The 24,247-nt window shown below is 47.2% G+C and overlaps 1 protein-coding gene and 1 long non-coding RNA gene across 9 annotated transcripts in view; one reads left to right on the plus strand and one right to left on the minus strand.

Moving 5' to 3' along the window:
* Positions 1–24,247, minus strand: part of PDE1B (phosphodiesterase 1B) — a 134,016-nt gene that overhangs the window by 11,774 nt on the left and 97,995 nt on the right. For 7 of the 8 annotated variants that reach the window (XM_079967833.1, XM_079967829.1, XM_079967828.1 and 4 more), the window contains 6 exons: positions 6,762–6,875; positions 5,758–5,940; positions 4,718–4,784; positions 3,872–3,988; positions 2,472–2,612; positions 694–794 (listed from right to left, as the gene is read on the minus strand). In XM_079967833.1, coding sequence (XP_079823959.1) covers positions 694–794; positions 2,472–2,612; positions 3,872–3,988; positions 4,718–4,784; positions 5,758–5,940; positions 6,762–6,875 — 723 coding nt within the window. Of the gene's footprint in view, positions 1–693; positions 795–2,471; positions 2,613–3,871; positions 3,989–4,717; positions 4,785–5,757; positions 5,941–6,761; positions 6,876–15,598; positions 15,618–24,247 lie in introns of those variants that run through there. The other variant, XM_079967835.1, reaches the window with a different exon arrangement.
* Positions 18,410–22,567, plus strand: LOC307209752. Its single transcript, XR_013835746.1, has 2 exons — positions 18,410–19,748; positions 21,413–22,567. It is a non-coding gene; the product is annotated as an uncharacterized lncRNA (long non-coding RNA).

Below are 24,247 nucleotides of genomic sequence, written 5' to 3' on the forward strand. Positions count from 1 at the left end.
CTTGGCTGCAGTGGTGGTTGGAGCCCACTGAAGCTGGTAAGGTGGACGCCCAATGGTAAGTGAAGCCAGAACCAATGACCGGCAGAGCCACCATATTCAAGTTTGCCTCCATCTAGTTTGAACCCTACTGAGTTCAATAATGGCAATTGGCTGCCAATTAGTTTCTGGGTCCAATCCAATTGTTGGTTTCAATCTACAAAGCCCTAAATGCCTCAGGACCAAAATATCTCAAGGACTGCCTCTCCCCATATGATCATCCACCGAGGCCCTTCTTCATGCGCCTCCTCCAAGACAGGTCCAGAGGGTGGCAACACAAGAATGGGCCTTTTCTTTAGTGGCTCCCCATTTGTGTAATGCTCTCCCCAGGGAGGCTCACCTGGTGCCTTTGCTACACATCTTTAGGTGCCAGTCAAAAACATTCCTCTTCTCTCAGGCCCTTGGCTAATTAAACCATCATGGCCTTTTAAACTGCAGAGGGGGGTTGTTTTTGTTTGTTACTATGCTAGGTCAGGGACTGGAACATGCTCTACCACTCTGCCATCAAAAGACTTTCTTTCACTTTTTTATAATAGCTGCCCATTGTACCAATAAGCGCGCTCTCTCTCTCTCTCTCTCTCTCTCTCTCTCTCTCTCTCTCTCACACACACACACACACACACACACACACACATGAAACAGATCCATATTGCTCACTTGGTTTGGATGTGGAAGCTGTTAGTGGTCCCTGTGTGCTCATAGTCATGGATTGCTGCCGCAAAGACAATGGCCAGGACCTCAATCTCTGTCAGGCAGTGCTGCAAAGGGGGACAGAAACAGGAGGTGCTATCGGAACCTGTGGGGAGCCCTCCCTTGCCCAGCAGCAGACAGAGGAGGGGAAATACTATTTGCACCAGAGTATTCACCAGGATGGATCCCCTCTAGCCTCATATCTCTTTGCCTGGTTGGATATTGTCCTGTGTGGGTGAACAAGTCTAGTTCATACTCATGGATCACCCTCAGAATAGCATAGTGCTTTGGTGGCTTCCTAATGGCCAGTGTCGGGGACCCCTTTCCATCCCAATGGCCAGTGTTTCCTTATGGGCAGCCTTCCTGTAGCCTTATGTCAGTGATGGGCAGAGCCAGAGGCAAAAGTAGGAGGAGCAACAAACATAACTTTCACTGTTGTACAGTAGTTAATTTCTGCACACACCCCTTTGGGCATCCTTCAGGTTGCATATAGTTTCCTCAGGTTTCCTAGGTCTCCAGTTTCCCACCCCTGCTAAATTACTGATTTGCTGTATTACAAACTTCTGTGGACCAGAGCCCATTTCATCAGATGCATGAAGCCTGCGACCTCCATAGAGAAATAGGAAATTGCTTTACATCAAGGCATAGCATTGGCCCCTCTAGCTCAGGACTGTCTATCCTGACTGGCAGCGGCTCTCAAGGATTCCCGATGGGGAATCTCTCCCAACCTTACCTGGGACTGCCACCTGCTGTACCACCCAGCTATGGCCAGGCACTGCTGCACTACAACCCCGATCATACTTGGACAACCACTGGCCATGCTGACCGGGGCTGATGGGACTTGGAGTCCAATCGGATCTGGGGTGTCACAGGTTCTTCATTCATCTGATGACGTGGGCTCTGATCCATGAGATCACATGTTATTATGATGCCACTAGACTCTATTGTTGTTTCATTGCCAAGAAACCAACCAGCTACCCCTCTGGAATCTATTGCAGTGCTGATGCAATAAGAGGCAGAAGCAGTCTGAACACACAGCACAAGGTAGAGAAATATGGAAGAAGAGTAGGAACTATGGCTTCTTTTCGACTGACAGGGGTGCTTTCAACACCTGAAGATAAAGCAGAAAAATCGCCATTGCAATAACTGCAAGTTTTACAGGTTGTATTTCTGCCTGTTGCATGGCTATTAAAGGTACAGAGTCTCTATTAGAAATAAAACACAGCAACAAACAAGGAAAGAGATGGTGAGGAGAGAAGGGTCTGGCTTAGTGAACCGTTGCCTTCAGAAAGAAACCTCTTTTCCAGCTCCTGCCATTATGTTAAACCAAAAGAGGCCACTAGGAGTCGCTATGTTATTGATGTCAATGCTCAGTGCTATTTTCCTGGAAAAAGGGGTTCTCTTATCATGGCAATGGCACCCACCTGAGAGGTGCTGGAACTGAGTTCTGGTGAGTTCCCACTGAAATAAAAGCCCTGTCAATGCTTCATATACAGATTTTCTAGAGATGGACTGTAAAAGAGGGCTTAGGGCCATTAATCATGTGATGTACCCTTCATTTCTGCGATCTAGGACTGCATTACTGGGATGGACTTGGCCAAGATGAGAAACACACTTTCTAAGAGCATTAATGACCCATGATTCCCAGTTTGCCTACACCTAGAAGAGCTTTCCAAGATGGCACCATAGATAGACACTTCTCAGTTAGAGAACCAGCAGACAGAATATCCGCATGGTGCCCTCACCACCATGCCCGTGCGAAGCAGGAAGCAGTGCACCGTCTGGGTGACATCAGCAGCGTGTATCTGGTTGTGATAGGGGTTCTTGTATTTCCCGTAACCAGCCTCCAGCGCATCAAGGAAGGTCATGAGGTACACTGTGGGGATCTAGAGATAAATGAAAAGGTTAACAATGTAGCTCCGGGCAAGCTTTGGGGATAGGAGTAGTCAGTACTTTTTTTCTAGAAAAAATGTTTAGTACTCTCATTTTCCTACTCATATTGAAATACTGCCCCTCAATGAGGCCAAACATAGATTCACAAAATGTTTAGGGATATGCGTACCCCTGCGTACCCCTGGGAGGAAAAAGCACTGGGAGTAGTCAAGGATATAGGACGCTGTCTCATACCTAGGAAGTCCATCTAACTCCGTATGGTAAAAGGTAAAGGACCCCTGGACGGTTAAGTCCAGTCAAAGGCAACTATGGGGTTACAATGCTCATCTCGCTTTCAGGCCAAGGGAGCTGGCGTTTGTCCACAGACAGCTTTCCGGTCATGTGGCCAGCAGGACTAAACCGCTTCTGGTGTGACAAGACGCCATGACGAGTGCCAGAGTGCATGGAAACACTGTTTACCTTCCCGCTAATAGTAGTAGCTATTTATCTACTTGCATTAGTGTGCTAGGTTGAACTGCTAGGTTGGCAGGAGCTGGGACAGAGCAACAGGAGCTCACCGACTGGCAAGCCAAAGAGGCTCAGTGGTTTAGACAACAGCACCACCCACTCCCATTGACTGCCTAGCTCCCACAGGGTCTCTGGCATGGCTCTTTCCCAGTACCTAGATGTGCCAGGGATGGAACCGGGGATCTTTTGCATGCAGTGTGGGACCCATCCTTACAAAAAAAAGTCACAGGCTGACATCTATGCTCTGATGCAGAACCCTCCAGTCTTCACTTAAGATTCCAGCACACACACACACACACACACACACACACACACTGGCAAAGAGACAGTTTAAAAGTGGAAGATCCCAGGGTGGTCGTATTCCTTGTCCAGAATGCATGTGAGTCCTCCACTATCCCATCACTAACCTCTTGAAAAACAGAATGTGTCTGAAATAAGAAATGACCCTCATGCCCGATGGCAGCATGAACTTCAAGGGCATCTGCTCTGTCCTAAGGGGCTGGGGCGTTCCAGAATGAGGAATGACCTGCTCTTAAAAAGGGGCCCCCTTAACAAAAAGACCACTTCCTTTAAATACAGAACATCCCAGGCTTGGAAGAAGCTTTCCTTTTCGGGCTCTGGAGCTCAGGGCAGCTGCTTGTTTGGTGACCTGGAGTCTTTATTTTGTAGGAGGGGTGTGGAATAGCCCTTTAATAAATCATCATCATAACAACAACGCTGTGATTATACACATGCCATTTCTTACCTTGAAGCGGCTGTTGAGGTTGTGGCGGGTGAGCAGTTCAAAGACAATCGTGCGCAAGGCATGGTCCTCGCTCACCTTATTCAGCGCAAAGACGTCAAAAAACCAAAGGTCAAGAGTCTACACAAGAAAAGCCAAAAAAGAAATGTAAAAAAGGAGGACTATGTCCTGAGCATAGTGCACTTAATTGGTACAGGATGGAGAAAGATGAGCATCAGAAGAAAGGAAACCTTCCATCTCTCAACTTTGGAGTATGTTGAACAAAAAGTATTGCCACAAAGAGTTCCTTTAAGCCTGTGCAAAAAGCATTTTGCTTTTGCAGTGATGAGCTGTAGCTGGTCCCCTACACATCCAACAAGATTATAGGCCATTAATTCCTGATAAAAAACCACCGCTTTCAGCTCCAGTGTCTCTCTTTTAAAAAGTTATGGCAAAACAAAGGAGGAAAGCTAGGAAAGTTTCCTTGACTCATGCAACTTGATCACAGAAAATGGGTCAGGGTATAAACAATCAGTGCCTTTTTTGGGACAGTGTCCATTGGAATAGAGTACCATCAGGACTCCTTCTTTTTGCTGTTCATGGCAGCCATTTTGTGCTGGGACCCACAGCATGAATACCAGCCTTCTAATTTTTTGCCCCCCAGAAAGCAGAGTGAATAACTACCAGCTTGAGAGGTTGGGGCAGGTGCAGAAGCATCACGTCAAGGAAGGAAGCAAACGAAGTTAAGGCTGCAATCCTACACACACCTACCTGGGAGTGAGCCCTCTTAAACTCAGTGGGCTTACTTCTGAGTAGACATGGGCAGGATTGGGCAGTAAGTCCAGCATCCCCCTAATAGAGCTGCATTACCTTCAGGCAGTTGATGACAGAGGGAGAATAGTTCGGCCCCACCGCCGTGTAAGTCCGACGGAACATCCTACAGAGCAGATAACAGCAGGTCAGGCTCTCCATGGAACATCTGGACTGCATCCCCATAGAGACACCTCCCAAACCCCACTGAGTATCCAGATGTGTGAGTGCTGGATAAAATACTGCATCCAAGACCCTTTCTCCTTACATACCAGGCCAGCAGTCCTCAATCCTTCCAAACCCAGGAAATTCAAATGGAACTTGACTTTCAATCTTTGCACCTTATAGATCAGGTTGGGGAGCCCCTTTTTCAGCCTGGGGGCCAGGGCTAAAAGTGGGTGGGTCAATGGCTGTACGTGTTGCCTTTCTCGGTCCTCTTTCCAGGGAAAGAAGAGGCGTTCTCACAGCTCAAGGTCAGGCTCCAGCCAGGCAAAACAATTGAAGGGGGTGTGAAGCAGAGCTGGTGAAGAGTGTGGTCAAAGGAGAACTGGCGTTGCCAGTGGAGAGTTCCAATAGCCGCACAGAGAAGACTGGAGGGATGCATTTGGTCCACAAGGCCTCATGTTCCCCACCCCAGTTCTATGTTATCTTTGCCCTTACTATATCTATCTGGGTCTGCTGCCTTCCACCTCCTGCTCCTGCTTGCTCAACCCAGGTGGAATCTACCCACATATAAAAAATGCTGTGAAAATGCTTTTTTAAAAAATGTTTTGAAAACTATACTGAATTTGTCATAACTCACCATTGCCATCTAGTGTCACATTTGTATATTGCATAATACAACACACTTAAAACATTTTATTTGCAGCTGTATAGCTGAGCCCCTGGTCCTTCTTACTCCTTCCCTTTCCAAATGATAGCCAGGGCACCCTGATATAGTCACCAACAAGGCGCAGTTGTGGGGCAGGACCCACTCATTGGGCCAATGTGCTAGGCCAATGCATGAAGCAGATGGAGGACCGCCCCAATCTGGGGCAGCCCTGTAACAACACACACACACACACACACACACACACACACACACGGCACTCCGTCCAGACCTCTCCACAAAGATGCCAGCTTGAACAGCATGCACAATGCTGCGGAACTTGGGCTTCTCCTCAGATCGACGTCCCTTGGCGCGGGTCTGCTGCGTGAAGGTGGAGGCCAGCCAGTCCCGCACCTCAGAGGGAACTGCATCCGACTTGATCTCCTGGAGTTCATCTTCCGTGTCCAAGATCTGCCTGGAACAGGAAAAATGAGCAGCGAGGAGCAGTGAGTGTTTTAGTGAGAAAGGCACTGCAAAGAGAAGCAGTACTGCAGTTAAAACTGAGAGGGATAATGAGGAAGAAGGAGAAAGGGAAGAGGAAGAGAAATAATCTGGAAATTGGCCAAATTCTGGCATATAAAATTCTGACTTTTGTAAAAGCTGTGATTACAAGATTCAGTTTCAGGGATGCTTCACTGGCCAGTTCAACAGGCTGCACTTATTTCCTCCTAAGTTCTCTAAACTGAATAGCTTCCAACAGGCTGTAAAGGTCTGCTATTCCTTATGCAGAAACAAATTGAGGTAGGGAAGAGGGTAAGATCAAATTCTCCTGAGCCTCCAGAGACACCCTGCGAATTAGAGATGCTTTGTGTAGCCCATGAGATTAGCTTGGGGGAGGTGCTGAGTCCTGTGGGATAGGTGAGATTTGGGCACAGGGAAAGGGTTTATAAATGAGTGGGGCCCAAGGATAGTGTGCTCTTTACAGTGGCAATCCCAGAGTCAGTACTAGAGGGGAGTCATAACTATTCCTGCTCCCAGCATGTACTGGGGTCTACTGGGAACTGCCTCTCCTCATGAGATCTCATCTGACTCAGGGTCAGGTCCCAACACTACTGAACTGTTTCAGTATGCAAAACACTAGCCCTGACACCATCTTGAAAACACCCACCTGAGCTTCTGAAACGGTCTCCCTAGACTTGCAGGCTCTGCACTTTAACCAGTGGCTAGCTCAGTGCTTATTTCTGGGTCCTCTCTGGAAAAGGGGTCAGGCAAGACACACGAGCCCCACAGCCTCACCTGGTCTCATCAATGTAGACAGCTTCCAGCAATGAAGCAGTATATTCCAAGTTCTTCTTCAGCTCCACCAGATTCACTTCTCCCGTCTCCAACTGTTTCACCATGTAGCGCAGCCTGGAGGGTGAAATGGAAGCACAGGGAAGGGGGAAATGAGTAAGGGGGAAGCAGAACCTTGCAGGGCTCTCTGGGTCATCCATCAAAGGGCAGCCCACTCCCATCATTACCTTGTGAGGGACTGCTAGGGAGAAATGGAGCCAATGGCATTTACACCAGTGAAATCACTCAGTTGCTGTGATAATGTGGTAGCTGAATTGGGCACATATGTGTCCAAACCCCATTCCACAAAAAAGAAACTGAAAAATGAATTGTGGATCAAAAACAGCCCAATGAGGACTGAGCATGCTCAGTAGGCATGGAATGCTGAATTAAGCGGGTGGAGAGAAGAACTCTAGCAGGAGAAGGGATGGAATGGAGTGACTGGAACCCTGAACAGAATAACGCCACACTGGACCACTCTGTTGCAGTGCCTCACTCATATACACAAACGCCAGTTTCCTGGCTTGTCTCTGTTGGTTGTGCTTCACCCTGAGGCAAGATGGCTCTCCTATGTTGAGAGCCTGACAATGGAGCTGAAAATGGCATGTTAAGCAATGCACCTTGGGCCATCTGCTCCCTTGATGGGGCACATCACTAGTTAATAACAAGCCATCAAGCTCAGCTGGGTGTGTGGTCCATAATGTTTCATTTCCGGTTAATCAGCCCTATTGTTCTGCTTGAAGGACATTATTGTAAAAACACTGAACACTTCAGGAGAACCAAATGAGTAGAGACCATTACAGCGTGATTATCCTTTTAATGAAATGGTAAAAACCACACACACACACACACACACACACACACACACACACACCATGTTGTTTCCTGTGTAGCAAAGCTACCTGTTAAGAAAAACACAGGCCTGCCACCAAAACTAGAAGTTCCATGCTGAATCATAGAATTGTAGAGTTGGAAGGATCCCCAAGGATCATCTAGTGCAGGGATGTCCAACTGGTTGGCCGTGATCAACAGGTCAATCCCTTTATGCTAGCAATCAGTCACGAGCTCATTTTCCTCTGTGGGGGAAAAAGAGCATCCGGCCCTGTCCCCTTGCTCTGCCCTTCATTTGCACACGACCACAAAGACAGAAGAGGAAGTAACTGCTGCTTCGTTTAGTACCCGGTTAGCGTATTTAGTACCCGTTTAGCTCAACAACTTAAACATGCACAAAGAAGAGAGTTGGGTGTTTCCAGCCGAGGTCAGTGGCGCAGTGTGGGTTGTCAGCACCTGGGGCAAGGCAAGTAATTTGCGCCCCCTAACCCGTGGATTTGCGCCCCCTAACCCTAACCCCCAGATGTTGCACCCGGTGCGGCCAGCCCCCCCTGTGTTAGAATTCAGGCTCGGTCAGAGGTATGTGCCTATCTCTCCAGGCACCGGCTGAATTCTTTTGACCTCCCTCCGGCGACTCCCGGCAGGAAATACACACGAGGTCCGTTCCGGCGATTTTCCTCAGGCTGTGAGAAAAACACACCAACTGCTTCTCCTCCTCCCTGCTCTCCAGCATATCCCCAGGGAGGGGAATCAGACACAGACAGAAATGTATCTACATGTTTTTTATTCCTGTCTTCAGCAGTCAAACAGTAAAAGATGTCTGCTCTCTTCAACAAACAGAGAGAAACTCCATACTCCACCCATGTACATCCTGTACAGGTCATATGACACACACTGAGCTCACATCCTGTGCTCAATAAGGAGAATGGACTGCCCCTTTGTTTGCATGGCAACAGTCACATACATCCTGTCTGGCTTTGCAGCCACAAGCAGCTGACTGAGCTGCTGGAGCCTTTGCTTGCTGCAGCATTGCTGCTTTAGAATAACATACTCCCCCTAAAGCATCAATGCGTGCTGCGAGCAAAGCGTCATCCAGAGAAGAAAACAAACAGTTGTTATACTTATAACACTCCCCTGTTGTTTCAGTTCCACCCTTGGAACTACACGCCACTGGTTTTACCAATGTACCTCTCTGGTTGTGTGACTTCCAAGGAATGAGTGCTTTTGCATTACCTTGGTTAGCAACTCTCTGTTGTGCCTTTGTCTCTGACTCAGACACAGCTTCAATTTGACCTTGGTCGTTTACAACAGCAACACATGCAATAGCTTGGTTGGCAAACTCTTTTGAATACCTCTTGGGTGGTACACCCTTCGTTGCTCTCTCAGACCTACGTAAGAGGTGCTGCTCTTCTTTGCTTTCTGGTTCAGCCTCTGAACTCTCTGGAGAACCAGTACTAAGTTTAATCAGTGGTTCATCCTCCTCTTCTGAGGGTCTAGTCATTACGTGAGATTTCCTCTCAATGACTGTGACAACTGAGCTGTCTGAGCTATCGCTGTCATCATCAGTACTACTGAACTCAATAAGATCAACATCATCATCATCATCATCAGAATCATCATCACCACCTGTGGGAAATGTGTGAACAATCACTCGCTCCTGTTCAGGAGCACTCTCTAGAAATTTTGTGAGAATCACCTTACCAGATTCAGACAAAATTACTCTGTAGAGACCCTTTTCATAACCCACAAAAATGCCTCTGGCATTCTTTACTCCACCTGGAGCTTCTGTCCTCACATGAGACCCAAAAACCTTGAAATGGGCAACAGAAGGTTTTCTGTGGAACAGTTTCTCAAAAGGAGAACTTCCCAATTCATTTGAAAACTTTCTCAACCACGTATAACAAAATGACATTAGCGACTCAGCCCAGTACTCATGTGGCAGATGTGAACTAAGCAATTGCGCATGCATTCCCTTTTGCAATTCTTTGTTCACTCTAACACAGACACATCTGTTCCAAGCTTCTTCGGAAGCTGCAATTTTGTGTCTTATCCCTTTCTTCTTCAGGAACCTCTGGAAATCCTGTAAGAGAAAAATTGACTTCTCATCTGTGCAAAGACAATCTATGTCAGCATCATGCATATTTTTAACCTTGTTACAAAACTCTTTAAACCTTTCTAAGGCTTCTTTCGGTCTCTCCAAAAGATAAATCCAGACAAAACCTGTAAAAGAATCAACACATATTAGGTAATACTTTGCATTGCCTCTAGATGGTGCTAAAGGACCAATCACATCAGCATACACCCGCTGAAATGCCTTGTCGACCCTCGAGGTGACCTGCTTGGCGTTCTTCTTGGCTACACCTGCAAAAGAAATCATGTTAGAATCACAAGAATTACATTCCATGTAATCACTTTGATCAAAAGTCAACAAATACAGTCCATCTTTCTCTTTGGCAGAAAGATACAACTCTCCATCTTTGTAGATCTCGCAGTGTTGATCATCATAGGACAGTTTTAGTCCCTTCTTGGCAATCTGCGAAACGCTGAGCGGATTGTACTTCAACTCTGGAACCAAATAAACATTGTTTATAGTCAAGTTCAGACTTTTAAGATACACAGTCCCAATTCCGGTGGCTTCCAGCTCTTGACCGTTGGCTTGTTGTACAACGAAGCTTTGCTTCTTAAACGACGAAAACAAATCCCTGCGATGGGTCATGTGAACCGTCGCTCCCGTGTCTAAAACGAAGGAATTCCCCACTTGTGGTGTGGCTTTTAGGGACATCAAAGCCTTTGCAGGCTTCGCCTGTGACTTGGCATGACTTCTGCCTGACGCCTCAGACTTCGTGGAGCTTCCCTTGGCTCCTCTGTTCTGACGTGGCTTCTTACAGTTCCGCTGAAGATGCCCAGTTTGTTCACAATTGAAACATCGGACAACGTTCAAAGCTACAGCGTCTCCTCCAGTAGCTACAGCAGTGGGGGTGTTAGAACTCCGTTCTTGACTCCCCCTGTCCTTGACTTCCAGGGCGGCAAGTCTGTCCTGTTCGTTCAGAACCACGGCAAAACCCTGTCCGAAGTTAACTGAGCTGCTGGGAGGGACCCCAGCTGACTGGCAACCGTTTTGTAAGTCCGATTCAGGCTGTTGATCACCATGAAGCAAAACACTTCCTCCTGCAGACGGAAATTGCGTTCCACCATCTGCTGACGCAGAAATTTCATTTCCGTCAGGTGCGCTTGAACATCTCCATCAGGCGCAAGCCTCAGATTAGTCAGCTTTTCAAAATACAGCAACGCTGAAGAACCTGCATCTCTCTGATGTGTCCTTCTCAGCGTGTCCCAAACATCTTTCGCGTGCTCTAAATCTTGTATATGAATAAGCTGCGAATCTGACACGCACAGAATTATAGCGGTTCTGGCCTTCATATCCTGTGACTCCCAAACAGGCGTTGGTGCTGCAGGGATGGGGTTCTCAATCACCCCAAACAGTCTCTGATTCTGCAGCAAGGCCTTCATCTTAATAGACCAAGATGCATAATTGTCACTGGTCAAGAGGGTTGGAGAAGGCAAAACTCCCTTCTTGGCATCCATTTTGAGTCCTTGCATTGACTCTCAAACACAAGCCTCTAAAATCCAATAGCTGGCTTGTTTACACTCTGTGCACCTGGCAGCAATAACACTGGCCGCTTGGAAAGTCCCCTTTCAACAGTTCCTTTGTAAAGGCCTAGTCTAAACACGAGCTGTTTTTGTCTCCCTGGGCATAGCCTGACTTCCAGCCCTTATCTTGAAACTGGCCTGCGTTGCTAAGCAACCACATTCCTTTCCTTGGACAGGAAAAACCACAGGAATGTTTGGAATGCAGACTCTTCTCTCTCGGAGCTGTTTTTCCCAAACGTTGCTCCCATGAAGCAGAGAATTAATCCATCTGCATTCACACTCTTAAGCCCGAAAATCTCATTCCTGGGCTCCGTAGCTTGGCTTTCAGCTTCTTCTGGTCAGCTTCTGGCTGCAGAGAATCAGCCTCCATCTCAGGCTTCCATGGAGAGGGATGAATACAGTCTCCTTGATTCGTAGCAACCATCCTCTGCTACCAATGTCGGAATTCAGGGCCGGTCAGAGGTATGTGCCTATCTCTCCAGGCACCGGCTGAATTCTTTCGACCTCCCTCCGGCGACTCCCGGTAGGAAAAACACACGAGGTCCGTTCCGGCGATTTTCCTCAGGCTGTGAGAAAAACACACCAAACTGCTTCTCCTCCTCCCTGTTCTCCAGCATATCCCCAGGGAGGGGAATCAGACACAGACAGAAATGTATCTACATGTTTTATTCCTGTCTTTCACTTCAGTACAGAGAAAACATGTCTGCTCTCTTGAACAAACAGAGAGAAACTCCGAACTCCACCCATGTACATCCTGTACAGGTCATATGACACACACTGAGCTCATATCCTGTGCTCAATAAGGAGAATGGACTGCCCCTTTGTTTCCATGGCAACAGTCACATACTTCCTGTTTGGCTTTCCAGCCACAAGCAGCTGGCTGAGCTGCTGGAGCTTTTGCTTGCTGCAGCATTGCTGCTTTAGAATAACACAGAGTGCATCTGCCCCCACCCCACAAATCATGCATAATCCCAGACAATTTCCCGCCTATGTTCTTTTCACATATGTTCTGCTTTGCCCCATTTACGTTTCCATTATTTTCTTTTTAAAAAATACATTTTGTATGCACATTACTTACTGTACTATACAACGGTGCTGCTGTAAGTGGTGGTTTGTAGACTGGTTCTAGTCTGTGAGTCATCAGCTGCTGGTTCCCAACGACTCCACCATAGTCCAGGTTGGGTGGGATGCTTCAGGGACCAGATGTGGCACATGACATATGACACACACTGAGCTCACATCCTGTGCTCAATAAGGAGAATGGACTGCCCCTTTGTTTGCATGGCAACAGTCACATACATCCTGTCTGGCTTTGCAGCCACAAGCAGCTGACTGAGCTGCTGGAGCCTTTGCTTGCTGCAGCATTGCTGCTTTAGAATAACACCCTGCACCCCCCACACTACGCCACTGGCTGAGGTTAACTGAAATTGTGGGAGCAAATGGGGGTGGCTTTAAAAATAGGTATTCTAGATCTCCATTTTAAAAAAATCTGTGCTTTAACTTTAGGAACACAGTGGGTTTCAGTTTAGTTCTATTGCTGTTGGGGTTCTATTCCCTTTTCTTTTATGGTTTTATGTCTTATTTTGTATTTAAATTGTTTTTTAACCTATTTCTTACAAGCCACCCAGAAAACTATGCTATAGGGCGGCATATAGCAGTCATAAATGAATATGGGGTTATATCAAATGTTAGTCCTGCTCAGCATTGACCCACTGCCAGGGCCGGTCCACCCATGAGGCAACGTGAGGTGACTGCCTCAAGTGGCAGGATCCACAGGGGCAGCAGATCCCGATGTAGCTCTTTCTTTCCCCCCTTGTTATTAGTATAGATCTTCCCTGGTGGGGAGGTAGGCGCCATTTTGTAGTCAACCTCAGATGCCAAAATGCATTGGGCTGGCCCTGTCCACTGGAATTGATGGAAATGACTAAACCTAGGCATGTTAATTTCAGTGGGTCTACTCTGAGTGGAACTTAGTTGGCAACAACCCCTGGAGACCAGGATTCACAAGTTACTCTCTAGGGGTCTGCAGCTTGATGTAGGAATGCCTGTTTGCCTCCACTTAACATGTTCTGCTTGTACATCACCATCATCAGTGCATCAATAAAAAAATAAAGCCAATATTGGAAAGACGTGGTGAAGGGACCACGGGGAGGAGCTGCAGCAGGGGCTCCCCCCACCACATGGCCTTGGACTTCACAGGTGACCTCGTACAGCTGCTTTTCTGTTTTGTTTGTAGATACGTCTCTTTTAACAGCTGTTATTGAGCCTCTCTTTGAAAATAGTACAATCCTATGCACATCTACTCAGGAGGAAACCCTACTGAAGTCACTGGGGATTTACACCCACGTAAGAATGCATAACACTGGAGACTATATGTGTTGATTCCATATTGACTTCACTTCTAACTATTCAGGCACCAATTCAGTTGTGAAGATCTGTGCTCATTTACTGTCATTCTTGAATCCCTTCTTACCTTACTGAGAGAAATTTGATAGAGAGGGCTAAGTTTCGAACAGCTAGTGCCAACAGATACAATTGCGGGAATTATCATCATTCATTACTGACATATTTGCCACCTTTTATGAAGAAGTGTCTCAAAGTGTCTTTTAATGTAAGAATAGGAATAACAAGAAACAATGAAACCAAATTTAAAAAGAATAAAGCCAGAACTTAAAATGCTCATCCTTATATATAGATGTATCCACCACACTAAAGGTGCTGTGGTCTAAACCACTGAGCCTCTTGGGCTTGCCAATCAGAAGGTCGACGGTTCGAATCCCCACGACGGGGTGAGCTCCTGTTGCTCGGTCCCAGCTCCTGCCAACCTAGCAGTTCGAAAGCACACTAGTGCAAGTAGATAAACAGGTACTGCTGTGGCAGGAAGGTAAACGGTGTTTCTGTGCGTTCTGGCACTCATCACAGTCCTCTGTGCACCAGTAGTGGTTTAGTCCTGCTGGCCACATGACCCGGAAAGCTGTCTGTGTACAAACACTGGCTCCCTCGGCCTGAAAGCGAGATGAGCAGCGCAACCCCATAGTCGCCTTTGACTGGACTTAACCATCCACGGGTCCTTTACCTTTACCTTTTACCTTACAAAAGGAACGAACATTTTGAAAGGAGGCCACAGACCTAATCATCTTCCAAATTAAGAGTCAAAGGCCTGGGTGGAAAAAAAAGGCATTTGCCTGGTGCTTAAAACAGGCAATGATGGCACCAGGCATACCTCCTGGGGAGAGCATTCTACAAGCAGGGACCATCACCGAAAAGGACCTGTCTCATGTCTCCACGTTCTACACCTCCCTTGGAGGAGGACATACAGAACAGGGCCTCAGATGATGAACGTATGGTCTGGGATAGTTCATGCAGAGAAAACCAGTCCCTAAGGTACTGGGGTCCTGAGCCACGTAAGACTTTATAGCTCAAAGTCAGCACTTTGAATTGAGCCCAGAAACAAACTGGTAGCCAGGGCAGAAATGCCAAATATATACAGAATTGGAAGGGACCACAAGGACACTTTTGCCTAATGTGCAGCTCAAACCCATAACCCTGAGATTAAGAGTCTCATGCTCTATTGGGTGGTTATATGCTCAGACCAAAAGGGACGCGGGTGGTGCTGTGGTCTAAACCACAGAGCCTAGGACTTGCCGATCAGAAGGTCGGCGGTTCGAATCCCCACAATGGGGTGAGCTCCCATTGCTCAGTCCCTGCTCCTGCCAACCTAGCAGTTTGAAAGCACGTCAAAGTGCAAGTAGATAAATAGGTACCACTCCAGCGGGAAGGTAAACGGCGTTTCCATGCGCTGCTCTGGTTCACCAGAAGCGGCTTAGTCATGCTGGCCACATGACCCAGAAGCTGTACGCTGGCTCCCTCGGCCAGTAAAGCGAGATGAGTGCCACAACCCCAGAGTCAGTCACGACTGGACTTATCTGTCAGGGGTTCTTTACCTTTACCTTTTTTATGCTCAGACCATCTTGCTCTGCTCAGCAATCCATCTGCTGAGCCCTGTGTCAGCTGGGTGAAGGCTGATGGTTCCGTGAAAAGCAACCTTACAGCTACCAATGCCAAGTTGTCATGTTTATCCACCACCCCACACTTTGCATCACTTGGCTCAACAAAGCCCAAGAAGGGACAGCAGCTATGGCCAAGTAAACCAAAGCTCCCTCCAGCTTCACATCCAGAAGCAAGAGAAAGAGTCCACTGGGCCTGAGCCCAACAACCTGGTTCTCTAGTTCCTGCGCATGGCTCACACAGTCCAGTTGAACATTATGATGCTATGCTTTGCTTTAAAAGTGGGGTGGGTGACCCAGCCACCTGCCTACCAGAAGGCATGGGAAATGCCAGAGGTTTCTTTGAAGTCCCGAAGATCAACCCAAACCTTCCTCCTATTGATATGCACAAGTGCAGTGGCTTGAAAGGGCAGAAGGAGGCAACCTCCACAGCTGATGGCACAAAAGCAGCTGCTTTGTGATCTCACAGATAAATCCACCACTTCCTGTTGCTGACATGTGCAAGTGTGGTGGCTCAAAAGGACCACAAAAGTTGCCACAAGGGAGCTGAGTCAGCTCACACACCACATCCTCCACAAACTGGGCATATGAGAGCCAAAATTTTAAGCAATGTGGACTAAAGTCACTTCTGGGGCCCCTCCGGGATGAGGGTCCCTGAAGCTGAAGCTTCATTAATTTCATGGTAGATCCACCCCTGTGGGAAATTAAGCATTCCTTGATGCAAAAATGTCTTAAACATTTTATGTTGTTTTACTTCATTTATCTGTTAAGTCAGAAAGCTTTTTGAGCTGATTAAAAGTACAACTATGACATCAACTATAAAATCCATATATCATTACAATACACAAAAACAATTCCATCACAGCACTAGAGCATCAGAGCATCAAGACACGCTTAATTAAAATACGCAAGGAAAGAAGACACAGATTAGCATCCCTGCACTAAGCCATGGCTTGGTTTTGCTGTTTTTCTGCAGGAAAGATTGGATAAGTATTATCAACTATACATGGTCACTTTGCAAATTGCCAACATTCTCACCAATATCTTTGGAATTTGTATAAGCATCTTGCTTTATAATTTCCCCTTGGGAAAAAAGAAGAAGAAGAAAGAGCATGTACATTAAAACAGTTTAAAAACAAAACAGTATGGTCAGAGGTTCTAAGCTATATCACTCAGAGAAGGTAAAAGGCAATGTATAAGAATGGGGAACTGTACTGACCACTAAAAAAAATCATTATACTTTATTAAATCTCAAGAATATGCAGTCATTACAACAAATAATTAAATGCATACACACTGTGATACACACACACACACACACACACACACACACACACCTACCACACAGAGAAGCTATTCTAGCCATTGTCATTTATGTTATATTTATTCTTCATAAATTCAATTAGAGGATTCCACTTGTCGTTAAAATTTTCTCTTGTCAAGATAGTCTCAGTCTAATGAATGTATATAAATTTATACATCATTTCTACCTTCCAATTTTTTTTTTTGCTAACCATTTTTTCACTGTTGGTGGTGACCTACTTTTTTATTTTATTTTCAGTAACTGGAATAGGTAAAGGTAAAGGTACCCCTGCCCGTACGGGCCAGTCTTGACAGACTCTGGGGTTGTGCGCCCATCTCACTTAAGAGGCCAGGGGCCAGCGCTGTCCGGAGACACTTCCGGGTCACGTGGCCAGCGTGACATCGCTGCTCTGGCCAGAGCCAGAGCCGCACACGGAAACGCCGTTTACCTTCCCGCTGGTAAGCGGTCCCTATTTATCTACTTGCACCCGGAGGTGCTTTCGAACTGCTAGGTTGGCAGGCGCTGGGACCGAGCAGCGGGAGCGCACCCCGCCGCAGGGATTCGAACCGCCGACCTTTCGATCGGCAAGCCCTAGGCGCTGAGGCTTTAACCCACAGCGCCACCTGCGTCCCACAGTAACTGGAATAGGTGGACTCAAAACAAGAATAATCAATTGGGCCAAGTTAGTGAACAATTAAAGGGATAGGAAAGCATATGGATCAGTTTGATTTGCAGGTTAAGATTATACATGCATCATTTGCTAATCTTCATATGCTTTGGGCTTTATGTGTGTATTTTATCATTTTAATATAAAACAGCCTTGTTTTATCGGCTTAGTTTTCACTGAGTTGGTTTTATTAGGATCTGTGCTGAATTGCGTTGAATCAAAGATGAGCGCTCACATGGCCGAGAAACAGGTTTACCACCTAAGATGGCTATCTACCTATCTATTACGTAAAAGTTATACACCATAAACATAACAGTTTAACACATGTTTTTTTAAAGGTTCTTTCAAATCTTGAGACCTCCTTCCTTCCCTCCATGCGTTCCAATTCTAAATTTTATCCCTGCATATTTTCTGTAATCTATCTGTTATATATAGTATCCCAAATCCATGTTGCATTACAAGTGTGAATGCATTCCTGCCAATGATTTCAGCTGTTTACAGTGATCTCTCAAATATGTTAGAAAGTTATTCCAGTCTTTTTAAAATACTTAGTCTTCCTGATTCTAAGATGGTAATCCTAACCCCATTTCACTGAGAGCAAGTCCTACTGAATTCAACAGGACTTGCTTCTGAGTAGGCATGGTTAGGAATGCAGCCTAGGTAGAATCATAGAATTAGTTGGAAGTTGGAAGAGACCCCAGGGGTCATCTAGTCCAACCCCCTGCAATGCAGGTAAGAAACAGATCTTGGTCTGTTTGGTACGATGTTTGTTTGTTACTATTAGAGAATCTGTTGGGACGTGGGTGGCGCTGTGGGTAAAACCTCAGCACCTAGGACTTGCCGATCGTCAGGTCGGCGGTTCGAATCCCCGCGGCGGGGTGTGCTCCCGTTGCTCGGTCCCAGCGCCTGCCCACCTAGCAGTTCGAAAGCACCCCCGGGTGCAAGTAGATAAATAGGGACCGCTTACTAGCGGGAAGGTAAATGGCGTTCCGTGCGCTGCGCTGGCTCACCAGATGCAGCTTGTCACGCTGGCCACGTGACCCGGAAGTGTCTCCGGACAGCGCTGGCCCCCGGCCTCTTAAGCGAGATGGGCGCGCAACCCCAGAGTCAGACACGACTGGCCCGTACGGGCAGGGGTACCTTTACCTTTATTAGAGAATCTAAGGAGCTTAAGGTGGTGTACATGGTTCTCCTCCCCACTTCCTCCTCCCAACAACCCTGTGAGGTGGGTTAGGCTGAGAAATGGTGACCAGTTCAAGGTCATACCCAGTGAGCCTCATGGCTGAGTGGGGATTTGAACCTTGATCTCCCAGGTCACAGTTCAACACTAACCATTGCACCATACTGGCTCTCTTGAGCCACTCTTCTCCTTCAGTGCCATGATGGCAAACCACAGGTTAGCATAGCATGGCAAAGGAAAGGGTAGTCTAATTTCTGCCTCTCCAGTATTGAGCTAGACTTGCCATTTGTATCCAAGCTGCCTTTTGCCTTCTGCAGTGGATGTATGCTCTTCCCCCTCTTAAAGCATCACACAACACCTGCACAGCTGTTTAAATCATCTCCCACGCAGATGCAGAATTGCTTCAGGCTCCTTCAAGCTGAAGTCTTTCTTTGCGTGTCTTGTACGCCAACTCTCTCCCCCTTCCTCTGCAGCAAAGACCTGGCTTGCATTTCACAAACAGGGGACCAGCTGGCCTTTTATTGCTTTCTTGAAAGGGCAGGTTGGTGCCCCGGCTGGCCAAGGGAATAGCAATTGCGCATAAAGAGCCACTTAGCCAATTCCCAGGCTGGCACTCCAAAGCAGAGAGATCTGTGCTGCAGGCTAGGCTGGGACAACAAGTAAGAGTCAAAAGAGAAGAAGACAAAGCCATCTGCTTTCTTCTTGCTTCTCAATGGTCTCGTCATTCCTTGCGGAGGCTAAGGAGTCAGCGCTCTCCTCCTTAACAAAATGCATCCCAGAGGGGGGATTATTTTGCTTTGCACAGGCCTTGCCTCCTTAAAATAAAAATGCCATTGCTGGCTGTTCTCCCACAGGAAAGGATTTACATGGCCCACAGATGCCTAGGGAAGGGTTTCCAATGGCAAAGATGCTCAGATATGCTCAGTGGCGCTGCTCAGCACCACCAGCACAATGCACTGTGCATGGGAGGTGGGGAGTAGGATTCAGGTGCTCCTGGGCATGTGGAGGGGAGTTTGCCTAGGTCCTCTCAACTATCTGTGCCTCCCCATCAGTCTCCTCAAGCAAAAACAAAGGGGAATGGTTTCAGTGGGATTTCACTCCAGCCGGCTGAGTTCCTACACTAGGAATCTGTTTGCTCTTATGGGCTTTGCTGCGGTGTTCTATTACCATGGCAACGGCCTGAGAGACTCAAGTTACTGAGCAGAGATGGACACATGTAGGGAGGAGGTATCTCTGTGTGTGATGCAGTCTTCTGAAAATGCCCAAGGCTCCTAAAAGCCACCAGGCCAGGAGATTACCCATTACCTGGCAGGTGATCTTTCTGCACAGTCAATCCTGGAAGAGCTTGTTCTCTACATCAAGCCTCCCTACAGCCCCGTGCCACTACAGAAGGGGCGAGGGAAGGGTGTCTGAGCAAGGGCGCTTCCAGACTGTCACTGCTTTGGGGTTGGATTCAGTTGCCTTCTGGCAAATTCAGCTTGCACAGTTATAGTTGGTCGTGGGGGGGGGGGAGCGTCTTGCACAAGAAGCCCACTTCCCCTAAAGATCAGACTTTATACATTAAGGGGAATGCACAGAGAAGTGTGGCAGCATTTACCTTCCCAACGAAGAAATCAGAATGACTGCTCAATAAGCAACTGCCATCACCTGACAACAGCTGCAAGGATGAATGCCCAATGGACAGGTCTTCTGCACAGGCTTCACTACCATTACAATCCACTTTTGGTCCAGTGCAGTTAACAGCCTTGGCTCATAGCTCAGCAGTCCTCTTTGTGGCAAGGAAAGCCAGTGCAGCACAGTAGTCAGAATGTCAGACTGGGACTGGGATCCTCACTCAGCTGTGATTCTCACCAGGTGACCCTGAGTAACATCACAGCCTATGTCATCACAGGGTTGTTGTCAGGATAAAGTAGGCAGAGGGGGATACAGTGGGAGGAAGGGTAGGGTTTTTATATCAGATGTCAAAGAGATAAAGAATTACCTGACATTCAGAAGACATCTTAAGGCAGCCCTGTTCAGGGAAGTTTTTAATATGTAATGCTGTACTGTTTTTAACACTGATTGGGAGCCGCCCAGAGTGGCTGGGGAAACTCAGCCAGATGGGCGGGGTATAAATAATAAATTATTATTATTATTATTATTATTATTATTATTATTATTATTATTATATTAAAAAAGAATCTAAAAATCCATATTTTTTAGGAAATGAGATAGTATGAATGTCAGCACTTAATGTTTTTAAGGTGGCTGTATTTCACCTCCACTGTTGGAGGCAGTATGCCTCTGAGTACCAGTCGCTGGGAATGACAAGTGCTGTTGAGCTCAGGATCCATTACTTGCAGGCTTCTCACAGGCATCTGGTTGGTCATTCTAACAACAGAGTAGATTGGACTCCTTTGGCCTGATCTAGCAGGGCTCTTTTTACATTCTTAGAATGCACATTCTTATTCATAGAATAGAATCATAGAATCATAGAGTTGGAAGAGACCACAAGGGCCATCGAGTCCAACCCCCTGCCAAGCAGGAAACACCATCAGAGCACTCCTGACATATGGTTGTCAAGCATTGGTCACATTGCCTGGAATATGACTTCCAAGTCTCACACAGATGCCTGGAAGAGACTGAGGCTGAAGATGTTAACCTGCCTGCTTTAGGAATCACTCAGTTACCTGGGATTCTGCTGGATTTGGAAGAGCTGGTTGGGATTTCTGAATTGTGTTGAGAACATGCTGTATGTGCAAAAGGTCCCGGGGTTCAGTCCTCAGCATCACTAAAGTAGGGCTGGGAAAGACTCCTGCCCGAAGCCCTGGAGAGGCCCTGCTGATCAGGGAAAGGCAATTCTGAACTAGATAGACTAACAATCCAAGTCATTATAAAACAGTTCCATATGCTCCTTTGTCTAGGAGCTTCGAAGACGTTCATGCATACATCAGTGTCACACTGCAGCATTTCAAAGACTTTCTTTCCACTTTGCAGATCCAGATGGCTCTGAGTCAGGGCAACGTTGGGGGGGGGGAGAGATGTGTTTTCCTGGCCAGCTACAAGGCTGAGAAATGACTGAGGAGCCCCCTAATGCCATTGCAGACCTTGAGCGTGTTAACCAGCACCTGGCAATCGGATTAGGGACTGCAAATTCAATTACAGAGCCCAGGCTCATGCATTTGAGCAATTACTGCTGCCTCCGGTTGAGTCACATGAATCCTGGAAGCAAGTCATGCGGAAGAACGTGAAGGGCTGGAAAACCAGTGATACCACTGCGCATGTAGCATCACCCACTGGGAGTGAAGCAGTGCAAGAAATATAATGACGAGTGAGCACGGCCAATGGTCAGCGATGATGAGGGTTGGGGTCAAACACCACCTGGACAGCAGAACATTGGCTGCTCCAGCCTAATGAGTAGCCTTGGGCCAAGGGCCTCCTTCAGCCCAATCTCCCTCTCAGGGTTGTTGTAAAGATAAGTCAGGTGGAAGGGAGAGCAACGGATGCTGGCCTGAGTTCTTTAGCTAAAAGAGCAGGATGGAGATGGTGATAATTTGGCATAAGTGTCTCTGGGCTGAAGCCATCCCCAAATAGTATGGGATCTCAAAGAGATCTGTTTTGACAAGTCTCCAGCCATGTGGGGAATAATACAGCAGCAAATGTCTTGCTCTGTGAGAACAAAGGGCAGCCCTGAGCTCTGTATAATGAACAGGGTTTTAATTAAGCAAGCTGATAAAACATTAGAAAATAAAGACTGCACCGGAGAAAGGGGGAGATGGCCCATGAATTTCCTGGAGAGTCTTTCCTAACACAAAAGCAGGCAAAAGAGGAAGGCAGCCACACAGGATTGACAGCAACCATCCAATAACGGCTAATTGCCAATTTTATATAACAAACCAGGGGTAAGAGTGGGGGTTCCTGGAGTTACCACTTTCTGCTATATGTAGGGGGAGGGCTGCATATGGGAGCTGGCATCTGGCAACATCAGGAGGGCCAAAAGTTTCCCATCCCTCTTGTAAGCCATGGTGCTAGCTGCTGTACATGTTTTAAGGTGCCTCCAGACGTTCAGTATTTTGTGGAAGGGATTGAAGTATATATCCAAGCTTCAGGTTTGTGTATTTAAAGTGGATTAAATAAGGCTATCAGGGCTCATCCAGACCTCCTTCCATGCCATGTTTCTAAGACCAAGTCTGCACTTTAAGGCTCTGTGTCTGAGTGCTTCCTCCCCCCACCCGCCCCACCAGCGCTTACCTCAAGAAAACCCTCCCTTTACTGCTGAATCAGAGCCAATGGCAATTCACAGAAAACCCCAATTCAGCATTACTGTAAGGAGTAGGTTTTCTTTGGGAAAGTGGTGGGGCAAAAGGCAAAAAAGCAAAACAAGGCTTGGATGCAGACAGGGAAAGCATGCATCTGTGCCTAGAAAATGTGGGGCAAAAGTGTGGATGAGCCCCCCGTGGCTACTGGCCTCAGAAGCAGCAATGCTTCCAAATCCCAGATACTGGAAACTACGGGAGGGGAGAAGGCTGCTCCTGTACTCATTTCCTGCTTGCAGATTTCCCACAGGTACCTGGCTGACCACTGTGAGAACAGGATGCTGGACTAGATGGGCCACTGGTCGGATCCAAGAGGTTATTCATATACCCTTATGTTTAAAGGGCTCTTGTGCAACAAAAAGCAACAGGGAAGTGCACTGAAAAGTGTAGGAGGAACAACTGAATAACACCCCACAAGCAAATCAGGATAAATGCTCATCGTGGTATAAAGGTAAAGGGACCCCTGACTATTAGGTCCAGTTGTGACTGACTCTGGGGTTGCGGTGCTCATCTCACTTTATTGGCCGAGGGAGCCGGCGTACAGCTTCCGAGTCATGTGGCCAGCATGACTAAGCCACTTCTGGCGAACCAGAGCAGTGCATGGAAATGCCGTTTACCTTCCTGCTGGAGCAGTACCTATTTATCTACTTGCACTTTGACATGCTTTCGAACTGCTAGGTTGGCAGGAACAGGGACCGAGCAACGGAAGCTCACCCCGTCGCGGGGATTCAAACCGCTGACCTTCTGATCAGCAAGGCCTAGGCTCTGTGGTTTAACCCACAGCGCCACCCGCGTCCCTCATCGTGGTATAGCTGCCCCTTAAACAAATCAGAACAAATGCTCAATGAAGACCAGACACAGTCTACCTCCATGTAAGCTACATGCAAGCAAATCAGGAAGAATGCTCAAAAACAGGTCGCTCGGAGGAACCCCAGCTTTCAACTTGCACTTCATCTAACACAGCAGCTGGTGCTTCACAGTAAGAACAATAAGTAATAATACTCATTATAATGTGTGGTCTGGCACCAGTTCTATATCCAAGGCACAGCAAAGCTCATGACAACTTGGATTATGGCATCACACATTCTATCAGCCTGCGTTTTATGTGAATAATCATCACCTTGGCTGGGCCGGTGAGGGGGATTGGGCAACGTCGCCCAGAGCAGACTTTCCGGTTCCACTGCCTCATGATTGATTCATTGGCCAGAGCATCTCCCTCGCCGGCTGTCAAGCCAGCCTCCCATCCTGAGCAATTTACACAGCAAGGCTGTAATCTGGGCCCACTATCTTTTCAATTAGCCAGGAAAGGTGGAAGGCAAGCTGCAATGCCACTGAAGGATGGGGTGGGGTGACAAGAAACAGAATGGGTGTTTAAAGTGCTTCGGAGCCAACAGCAAGGGCAAAGTCAAGGAGACATTAGTCTGAGATGTGCTGCACTTAGAAGATGCTCTCCCAAAGCACAGCCCACCCGGTTCCTTCCCATTTCATCCCATAGGATCAGGAGTGGGCAGGGGAT

This window comes from Podarcis cretensis (assembly GCF_951804945.1).
Source record: "Podarcis cretensis genome assembly, chromosome: 2".
Taxonomy (NCBI): Eukaryota; Metazoa; Chordata; class Lepidosauria; order Squamata; family Lacertidae; genus Podarcis; species Podarcis cretensis.